The sequence below is a fragment of the Melospiza georgiana genome, chromosome 2, assembly GCF_028018845.1.
Source record: "Melospiza georgiana isolate bMelGeo1 chromosome 2, bMelGeo1.pri, whole genome shotgun sequence".
Classification (NCBI taxonomy): Eukaryota; Metazoa; Chordata; class Aves; order Passeriformes; family Passerellidae; genus Melospiza; species Melospiza georgiana.
Genome location: NC_080431.1, coordinates 85912655 through 85923075, shown reverse-complemented (window position 1 = coordinate 85923075; position 10421 = coordinate 85912655). Strand labels below are relative to the sequence as shown.

The window sequence follows — 10421 nt, the reverse complement described above, 5'->3', positions numbered from 1 at the left end:
GCATGAGAGGGGTGCACACCTCTGTGCACCATTTGGTTAATGCATTTGCTGCAAATGGAGACGAAACTGGTTGTAACAGCTGCAGGTAAGTGCCAACAGAGCAGTGGGGTTAGAGCACAGGAAGAGTGGGAGCAAAATTTAGCCCAGCTGTAGCTGCTATTAATGTGGAGTCTGGTCAGTTTATGAAAGGGGCCTCTATGACATGGCTGCCTGCAAAAGTAAGGGGGCTCAGTGACCCAGAAGCTGCCTTCCACAACTCTTGGGCTCAGGTCAGACTGACCCTCCATTACCAAATCTCAATAACAGGTCCAGAGTCCTCCACAGCTTCTTGCCTGTCCCACTGAGCTGGATGTGCTTGCAAAAGAGCACATGGGGAAACAAAGCAGGACCTTTGACCCCTTGCTACCACTATATTAGCTCTGCATAAATGCCAGGGTCTCACATGAGCACCTACCTCAGCCTGAGAAAGAGAGGAAGCAGGACAGGTAAGAGCTGAACTCTGTTCTGGTGGCTTGGACTTTGTGACTGGTGTATCTAGCTCATAGACGAGTGGAGGTATCTTCTAATGTGCCCCATCTGCTACTGTGAACCAAAGTGTGAGCCCTGCTCACACTCCGTAGCCAGGAATTGTGCTGAAATAGAGGAGGGTGGGAGTACCTTCACCTGCTCTGAAGCTGAGTGATGGATGCTCCATAAGACATGGATGCTCCATCAGACATTCACAGGAGGGTCAGGCCCATGGTGGGAGTTGCAGAATTTCAGTGTTGGGAGATGCATTACCTTTTCCCAGGTGCCTTCACCACAGGGACTTCAGGTGCTAAAGCGGGTAAGAGCATCTGTTCATGCTCCTGGGAAGCAAATTTCTGCCTTTTGTGTACACGGAGAAAAACTGGCTCAGGGATTAAAAATCAAGGAAGGGTAATAAAGGAGCAACTGTGCAAACATCTAGTGAACTGGGTGGTAGCTTTTGGAGGTAATCTGCGCAGAAGGAAATAAAAATGGATGGAAATCTCCTTACTGGGGGATAAGATGGAACACTGACTTGTAACCACCTGGTACAGGATTTAGCAAAGCAGTCATATATAATAGACTTTCAGCCTATTTTGCCTTTGCAATTCCTATGTTCAACGTTTCATTCATGTTCCTCTGAGTGATGCAGCCCCCTAACTGGGGGCATAAATAAATTTTAATTTCTAAACAGCTTTTTAAATGCAGTGTGTTTGGAAACTTGTTTAGATGTAATGTCATATTTTCAGTGTGCCAAGTAGCAAATTCTGACTTTTTTAAAAGACAAAAGTAAAGGAAGTCAGATGAAGCTAAATTTTGCATTCCTTCCCTTTTGGGAATTTGTTCTACTTAGGCTACTGTCTGCTACATTAATCCCAGAGTGAAAAAGACAAGGGAACCTAGTTAGCTGCTTGGGATTTTCCTCAACTAAAGCAAGACAAAGTACTCAGATCACTGGGTCACTAAGATGATCATTGTATGTGATGCACTAACTAGCACAATGTTCTTTAGAGCAATTTACCAAAACAAGTCAAACGAAGAAATCCCACAATATTAATTTTTCAGTTGTACTTGAGCATTTTGGAAACCTATTCTGACTTCTAGCACTTTTACTGGTTTGCTCAGTGCTGAAATGGGATTTTAGCTCTCATATAAAAGAACTAGCTTTAACTGCCCGTATTTTTTGGGGTTCTGAAAGTTATTATTTGGGATATTTGTGAATATACAAAGAAAAGATAACATTTTTATACTGCCTTTTCCTCACTTCTTCAGAGGAAATGCGCATGATCTTTCTGTTCTTGTCTTCGTTTGTTGGTTAGGTTCGTTGCAAAAATCTGGTGTTTAACCAACGTTTTATTTCTCTGAAAACAACCCAAACACTGTATGCTGATTCCCGCAGGTCTCTCTGTGTAGAGAGCAGAACTGGTACTCAAACCATGCTGCAATCCAGGGCACTGGTGATAGCTCTGATTCTGCTCCTTAGCACCACTCTCCCCGGTAAGTCTGAAAAGCTTTGCGGTTTATCTGAGACAAAGCTCAGCTCTACAGGTTCTCATGCATCATGAAGTAGGAATGAAGTCAAATAATTCAGTTGAAGACCATGAACACACAGTGCTTGGCAGCGTGGAACCAGTCAGTAGAGACCTGGCATGGAAACTGCCCATACTTGGTGCAAATACTCTGCCGTGGAAGGTCTATGACTCAGATACCCATGACTGGGTGAAGAGAGTGTGCTGAATGCTGTAGAGCAAATTCTGGGAGAGGTTCTGAATCTCAGAATTTCAAATCTCTTCCCCTGCAGCTGGGGGAAGATACCAGAGACACAAGAGACATGAGAAACCTCATGGGCCTTTACCTTTTTTCTCAGAAGTGCAGTCAAAGTCCATCTTTGAGAAAGACCGTCGTGAGTTGCTGGCCATTCCTGAGACTATTGCATCTTACTTCTATGAAGCTGTGAACAAGGTGTCCCCTAAAGTCAGCCAGTTCTTGTTGGATACTGTCCAGAGTCCAACAGTTATTGCGGCCAGGTATGGAAAGCTCTGTCCTAACACTCCCACAGCCATGTGTGAAAAGGGAGAGGGAGGTGTGGGAGAAAGAACAGCTATCTCTGTGGAGAGATCCAAGGGGAAATTAATCAGCAACCAAAGCCTGATGTACCAAGGGAGCGAGGTGCTGGAAGGGGGGGTGAGGTGATATGGTCTGCTGGTGAAAGCTCTTCCCAGGGAGGCACATGGCACACAGTGTTCACAGGGATGGCAGGTACTGCTCTTTATCCACGGGTAGTGAGAGAGGAGGCTGCTGGCTGCTGGGCAATCAGCTCCCCTGGAAGGGTGCTGCAGTGCTGTGAGGGGCTGAGTACTCAGTGACAGACCTGGCTCTAGCTGTGCATGTGTCTTGCTCAGCGTAGGGGAATGAGTTTCCTCACAAAAGGAAGAACATATCACCCTAGAGACAGTTCCATATAACTCATGGCACACAGGTACTGCCTATTCCTGTCTTCTGAGGAAAGCCCCTCTAGGACTGCCGGAGCTCTGCACTCCTGGCGAGAGGCAGAGTGGTAGCTGCAGCAGACGGGAATTACCCTCACATACTTGTGTGTCTTACCACATGCTCTGTTGTCTCCTGCAGACAGAGAATCGCCAAAGAAGCAACCAAAGTCAGTATAATGTTTGAACAGCTGATTGAAAAAATAAAGAACCTGTGGTACACAAGAGTCCTAGGCTATTAGCCAAATTAAGACAAGTCAGCGTTTCCTGATGTGAGCGTGTAACACCTTCCAGCGTCCCCTTTCCCCCGGCCCCCCCCTACGGACCAAGATCAGTCAATAACACAGAATCGATGCTCCCCTTAGTGCCACTAGAGGGAATCCACCTTCAAAGACCAAAAGATGGAAGGCATCTGCCGAAGGCATCTGCTGAAGCCTCCCCAGAAAAAAATCAAGCAGCTGGGCATGGAGAAGGCAATATAGAGATTCTTCTGTAGCCAAATCTTGAAAATTAATTCGTCCTGAATGGCTTGGTCATTGCCCCTCTAATAAAAAAAAATGTTGGTTGCTACACTTCCTTAAGTCTGTTGTTTGTATTGAGCATTATGGAATCTGACTCGCCTCGGCATCCCATTCTGCTGGGAATGTAGCTGTGATTAACAAGAAGTGTTTACAGGCAATGCTAACAAACCCTGAGTGTTCAGGAACTTTTAACTAAGCTCAGATTTATCTTGGGTGGAGGAGGCACTACCTGAGCATCTCTTAGAGTAGCCACAACTGATTGTGCTCCTAGGTTAGGTGGGAAGCATATAGGTGCACCTGTATCTCATGTCTGAAGATTTCAGATAATTTGGGAAAACAAATGGCAGTAAATTAAACTGTCCATCAACCTAAACTGGACTTTGGAAGTATATCTCATTGGTCAGAGAGGCTACTGAATGAGCTTTTCCAAAGGAGAAATTAATGGAAAATTTCTCACTATCTTGACCAGTTTATGAGAGGGGTCTATGCCTGGCACTGTGTGTGAAGACCTGGCAAGTCCTCGTCAGTCCTGTGTAACTGCATTGGCCCAGATGCTCACACTGCACAGAGAAATCTATCTTTCTCATTAAGCAAGCAGAAGCAAGTAGGCAATTTTTCTGAATCACAGCAGGAGACTGTGACATAGGCTACAGCAAGCCAATTGTTTTGTTGTTTTGTTTTGTTTCTTTAATTATCAGTCAGATCAGCTATAAGCTTGCTCTTAACCACTTGCCTGGAATAAAATCCCCTCATTTTCCATTTTCTTTGTCCCAGCAGCTCCTTTTTACCATGTGCAATCATAATGAAATCAGAGTCCCCGTGCAGTGCAGCAAGTTCTTCCTTCTCTGATGGCTTCACCAGTTCTGCAGAGATGTTTTACAGGTTTATTAATTGCTGCTTGTATTCCTTAGACAGTCTTCGCTTCTCTGGCCCAATGAACAAACATGTATTATGTAAATGGACATGTATTTAGGAGGAGATTCAGAAAAGCAGACTGTTTTGCTGATAAGAATATTTACCACATGAAAAAGCCAGGTGGTTTAGCTCTTTTGCTACAGGGATGACTTTCTGCTTGTTTCCCATGTGTCTGTTCAATCTTTTCTTTTTTTTTCCTCCCTAAATATAACACTTAAAAGGAGAAGCCCTGCAACTTAAATCCTCTCTTGTCCCAAGGAATAGTTCAGCGTTCTGAATTTTCTCAGAATAGAGCTTGTTCTTCTGTCATTTCAAAAGCACTTCTTTCTGACAGAGTGAAAGTTATGAGTATATGAAAAAGCCTGAATATTCTCTTAAGAATTTGGTGTCCTGGAAATGGGCATTTCAGCCTTTTCAATCTACTTGTATGCCCTGCCAAAAAGAGTAGGAAAAAGTTTGGAAAGTATAGGGGTCCTCATGTAGCATTTTGAGCCTGTTGTGAGACTTCACCAATGCAACCCAGTGATATTTCTGTATTGCATCACAGAAATGCTGGAGCAGCACAGTAGCTGGTATGAATTCTGTGCTAAAACATTAAAAAGTTGACATTTTGTTAAGTGCACCTTATTTTATGTTTTTGCTTCTTTGCAATATGACCTCCATAAAATCCACGCCAGACAAATCCGAAAGAGCAGTTTGATGTCTGATTTTAGCAGATGGGCAAACAGAATCAGACTGCAGATCTCTGTGTTTGTTTGCACTCAATCTCCTCACCATGTAGTTACTTATCTATGCATTTTTATGCTTAAAAAAAACAAGTCGAAAATCTTCCAGGTCGTTAATCTCTTGTACAATCTACAATGTGGGGAAACTTATAAAGAGCAAAGTAGACAACCTTCCACTGCCACTTCTACCCCATGTTACCAGCATCCTTTAAGACAGAAACTAGCAGCTGAGACAGCATTCAGGCTGGGATTGGGTAGAGGAAAAAAAGATTTTTAGCCCAAAAAGGACCCTGGGGCAAATTCATGGAACATGTAATGAGTGGGCCATTTTATATCTCAATGTTAAACTATTTAATATCTACTCTCAATTCTCAATTGGAATAAGCAGATTAATCTGTAATTTCCTTTTAAAATATGTACAGAAATCACTTCCCAAGTGATGTCTGTTGCAGAGTTCACTGAGGGTTTCAAGATTCTTGGAGAGGATTCGTGAGTGAAGCATTTATTTCAGTGAGATTCATGTCATAGAAACTTTCTTTTTGAGTAATTATCATTCACTTTGCAGATTTGGAAAAGCTTGTGGTGTAACTGGTTCAACTGAGTCAATTAGCATGAAATCTTAAGAAATGTCAGATTTCTGTTGTTTCTGAGATGGGGGAATAACCCCTTGCGTGTTCACGATTTCTGCAAAAAACAGCCTTTCTTGAAAAATATTTTTATGGTGGGTACTTTACACCATTTTCAGTGGCTCGGATTGTTGATGGCATTTACACTTCCCAGCTCCCCTCCCCTCTTTAGCGCTTGGAAAAATCACTAATTAATGCTAAGGGAACGCAGGCCTCGGGCTCTGTGCTGCTTTGAGCAGTGGTTGCTGCCCTTATCGACGAACAGCCCAAGTCCTTCGGCGGCAAAAAAGTCCAGCGCAGGATGTTTGAGAAGGCAAGGACTGGAAAAAATGTTGTAAAATATTTGAGACCTCTGGCTGGTACTCACACGCAGACATTCCATCTCAGTACCGCAGTTTTTGTCCCCTCGTGAGGGCCCTGCGGCCAGGCACAGCGAGGGAAGGAGCAGGCTGCGATGCTGGACGCGCACTAAGGCGCAGAGCTGGCATCGTTCTGACGGCTCTGCCCTTCCCCACGGGCTGTTGGCAAAGAGGCTTTCCCAGGTTTTAAGCATGAACGCCAAAATCACAAACGGGGAGCCGTGTGTGCATGGGTGCGTGAAGTCAGTAAGATCAGAGGGGCACAGGGCTGCGGCGGGGGCACAGGGCTGCGGAGGGGGCACAGGGCTGCGGAGGGGGCACAGGGTTGCTGAGGGCGGCACAGGGCTGCGGAGGGCGGCACAGGGCTGCGGAGGGCGGCACAGGGCTGCGGCGGGGGCACAGGGATGCGGCGGGGGCACAGGGATGCTGAGGGCGGCACAGGGCTGCGGAGGGCGGCACAGGGCTGCGGCGGGGCGCACAGGGCTGCGGCGGGGGGCACAGGGATGCGATGGGGGCACAGGGATGCGGCGGGGGGCACAGGGATGCTGAGGGCGGCACAGGGCTGCGGAGGGCGGCACAGGGATGCGGCGGGGGCACAGGGCTGCGGCGGGGGCACAGGGATGCGGCGGGGGCACAGGGCTGCGGAGGGCGGCACGGGGCTGCGGCGGGGGCACAGGGCTGCGGAGGGCGGCACGGGGCTGCGGCGGGGGCACAGGGCTGCGGCGGGCTCGGCGGGCAGCGGAGCCTTGCGTGCCGGCCGGGGCCGCTCAGCGCCGCCGCTGTCGCTCCCCGCGGGCGCTGACTCAGAGCGGCACCGGCGCTTCGCACGCGATGCGCCCGCGGCCCCGCACGGCACGCTCGGGGGGCGGGAGCTGCCCGGGAGAACATGGAGTGCCCAGCCCGGCAGGGGATGCTCGGGGAGGCGGGAGTCGGGCAGGAGTGGCTGGAGGAAGGGAGGAGCAGTTTTACAGCCGTAATTCCACTCTTTGGTGAGGCTGGACAGGTAAATTCCCCCCTGCTGGCCGCCTGAGCCCGTGGAATGGGAAGTGTGTTTCGGCATGGGCCGGGCTGGGGCTGACGGGCTGCAGCTGGGCCGGCGTTGGGTGGGGAGGGTTTGGATGTTGTTTCCGTAATGCACAGAAAGTTTTTCTCATGTGTTTGCTCGCTTACCTGCGTGCTCACCCGAGAGGTGGGGGCTCCTTTCATCTGGGCGTGTAGTGACCGCGCTGCGCTTTGCAGACGCAGTTTTTTGTGGGGGAGAAAGGGTGTGCCGGGCTAGATGATCCCGTGTTGCAGATTTGGGGCGATATGCGATTAGGCCACTTGTCAAAGTGTTTATTTGTGAAATGTTTCTTAAAGTGTTTTTGAGTCTGCTATTAAAAAACCTAGAAAATTGCAGTATAAGTACAAGCTAACTGTTTTGACAGCAGCTGTGTTAAAACTGCTTTATTAAAGTTTCCCAGTGCCGTGACACGGTGGTGTTCAGATCTGCACCACAGCATCACGTACACCCCGTGCCTCGTGGGAGAAGCATTAACCTGCCCACTGCCATACAGGAGTGTATCTGGAAATGGTTTAAAGAACATTTGCTATCGACCCTGACGTGCACTGATTCCTGAAGATCTTAACAGAATAAATATTTACAAGTACAGCTGCTGTACATGTCAGTGAAGAGCGCAGATCATTTATATTCACCTTTACACTCACAGCTGCCTATCTTCAGGTTTACAGTAGCATCCTTGTTAAATGGATTCAGATGTTGGTTTTGCGGCTATTTTATTCTCAGTTCGCTTGAGAGAAAAAACTTCAGATGTGAGGGAAAATGTGTGAGTGACCCAGTGTTTGAAAACAAGTAGATTAAGTTCCCTGCTTAGAAAAAATACTTCAAGACAGTTATTTTTTCCTGATTGTAACATTTTCTCTTCTTTCCAAAGGCTTCCTTGTCTCTTGCATTTCTCAGGGGTGCCTGATGTTAAAAGTCCTGCCAGTGAAGGATTGCTCTCTTTGGAGTGGAGCGCAGATCCTCCCAGGTAACCTTCCCTTCAGCAGCAGCTTCCCAATGCTGTGCTCAGATGGGCTTTGATACTTGGAGGGCACAGGACTGTAAAACAGCCAACGTGGCTGTGTGACCTGCAGGAGTAATCTGTTCTCAGCTGTGGTCAATTAAATCCAAAGTTGTGTTGTTTTGTTGGTTTTGGATTTGTTTGTTTTCTTTTTTTTTTTTTTTTTAAGGAAGGAAACCCACCTAAATCAAACCTTTTTAATGGCCACTGGCTGTTTTGTCCTTAGTTTAATTCTGCCTTTTGTCAGTTAAACTGCCACTGAGGCTGTTGGCTAATTCAGCCTTTCAGGTTGCCCATATTTCTGAGCAGCTTTGCTCAGCGTGAAAATGGGAAGTTTCCTATTTCTTCTTTTTTGGTGACAAAAATAGTTGGAGCTACATACAATTATTTTAGCACTCTAAGTAACTAATTAAGCCTTTTCTGGTCAGGAGAAGGCTTGTGGTTTTTAGATTTCAACTGAGCTTTTATTATTCTAATAATAAGGTTGACTTGATAGAAATCCTATTTTGTAAAAATAACTGGTAGATTTTGCTAGAGGGAGAAAATGATAATTTTATTTGGAATTACCCATTTTTCCAAATAGTACTTTGATACCCCAGAAAACTAAAATCTATTATATAAAATTAACATATGTATACATGACACGTAATACTTAACTATTTATTGAGAAGCAATGCTTCATCCAAAACAGTCATTAATCTGATTAACTGTGTTTCTAAAATGTTCTTTGTTCATATAAACTCCATTCTTCTTCTTTGGACTTCTTAATAGCAGTTAGGTTTAAAAATTTTCCACTTCAATTGTAAGCGCCTTTTGCTCCATCATATATTATTGAGGAGGGTTCACTGTGGGGATGAAGGAGTGAGGAAAAGAAATATTTCTCTGTTGAATTGACTCCCCATAGGTCAATAATTTTTGCCAGCTCATGTGCAGTGTTAGAAATATGGTGCAGGCAATTGTCATCTGTAAACCTAGAGAAAAATTCTTGTATCAAAAGACAAAACACAAGAACAGTAGGCACTGTTAGAAGTTTTTTGGGCAGCTCATTGGCAGCTATCCACTAGACAGGGCTGGCAGGTAATGCAGACATTGCAGACTCTTGTCATAACACATAACATCAAAATATGGAGCACGAATGCAGAAAGTACTTCAGTTTTTGACATGCATTTCCCCCTACAGAGTACCAGGGTTTATGACTGACTCCCCTGATGAAGCAAATCTCAGACCTGACTTAAATAACTGAGTAAATAAAAAACCTGGTTTTGAAGCACCTAAATTGGTATGTGGCAGCATGGCTGTTCCCTGAGTGGACTGACTAATAGGTGGTTTTACCCTCAAAACTCTTCAGCTTTCCTTTTAAAGGAATGTTTGTTTCCCTTCCAGTGTGTGTAAGGAAAGTGTGTGGTTAAAAGGTAAACCTACAAGCTAAAAACCATGTAACAGGAACCTCTGAATAGATTTGGCAATGCATCTCATGATTTTCAGTGAATTTGGTGAGTTCTGAAGATAAAGGACAGCTACCTACCCTTATGGGTTTTGACAGATATGTGTGAAAAATAATCTGTTAAATGTGTGCTCTTAGTGAACCAGATGATTGCCTGCAGTCTTCTTCAGCTGTGCTGGTAATGGCACTTGTTAGAGCATGAGTCAGAACACTTGGCTTGCATTTTTCAGATAAAAAGGAAGATGCACATCGCTATTTGTGCTCTCCGTGAACATGAGACACTCTATGTCAAAGCCCAGTAGTTACCCTGCAGCTGCTGTGTTGTTATCCCACACTTTATCCTGTCCTTACAGCCACGGGAGAAGAGCAGGGAGCAGAGGTGCCTAAAGCAGAGAACACAGATGCCCAAATCACCGTGACCTTGTCCTATGCTTCATCCAAGTTGCTTGAAGGCACTTTAAGGAAGGTGCAGCCTGCAGCATCAGGAAACCCAGTCCAGCAGCACAGCTGGGAGCACTATTTGGGTGGCTCCTCTCTCTATGTGAGGCCACAGAACTACGAATTTCATGGGTCTTCAGAGCTTTTGGAGATGAATCATTAGCATGAATTCTAGGAGACAAATCAATCCAGTTGGGTTCACTACTGGGTAGGTAGTTTGTGAGTTAGGCTTTTAGTCTTCTCAGCCAGCCAAACCCCAGCTTTCTTGAAGTTAGTCATATAAAATTCCAGTTAATTTTCAACAAAACCAGCAGTTTCCATACTGCCAGTAATTACT

General features: G+C 45.8%; 1 protein-coding gene across 1 annotated transcript; it reads left to right on the top strand.

Annotated features, from left to right (window-relative positions):
• The first annotated feature begins 1943 nt into the window (after positions 1 to 1943).
• Positions 1944 to 3565, top strand: LOC131080515 (apovitellenin-1-like). The gene is made up of 3 exons (XM_058018831.1): positions 1944 to 2004; positions 2375 to 2534; positions 3136 to 3565. Exons 1-3 carry the CDS (start codon positions 1944 to 1946, stop codon positions 3233 to 3235), a joined length of 321 nt encoding a protein of 106 aa, XP_057874814.1. The 3' UTR covers positions 3236 to 3565.
• The last annotated feature ends 6856 nt before the right edge of the window (positions 3566 to 10421 follow it).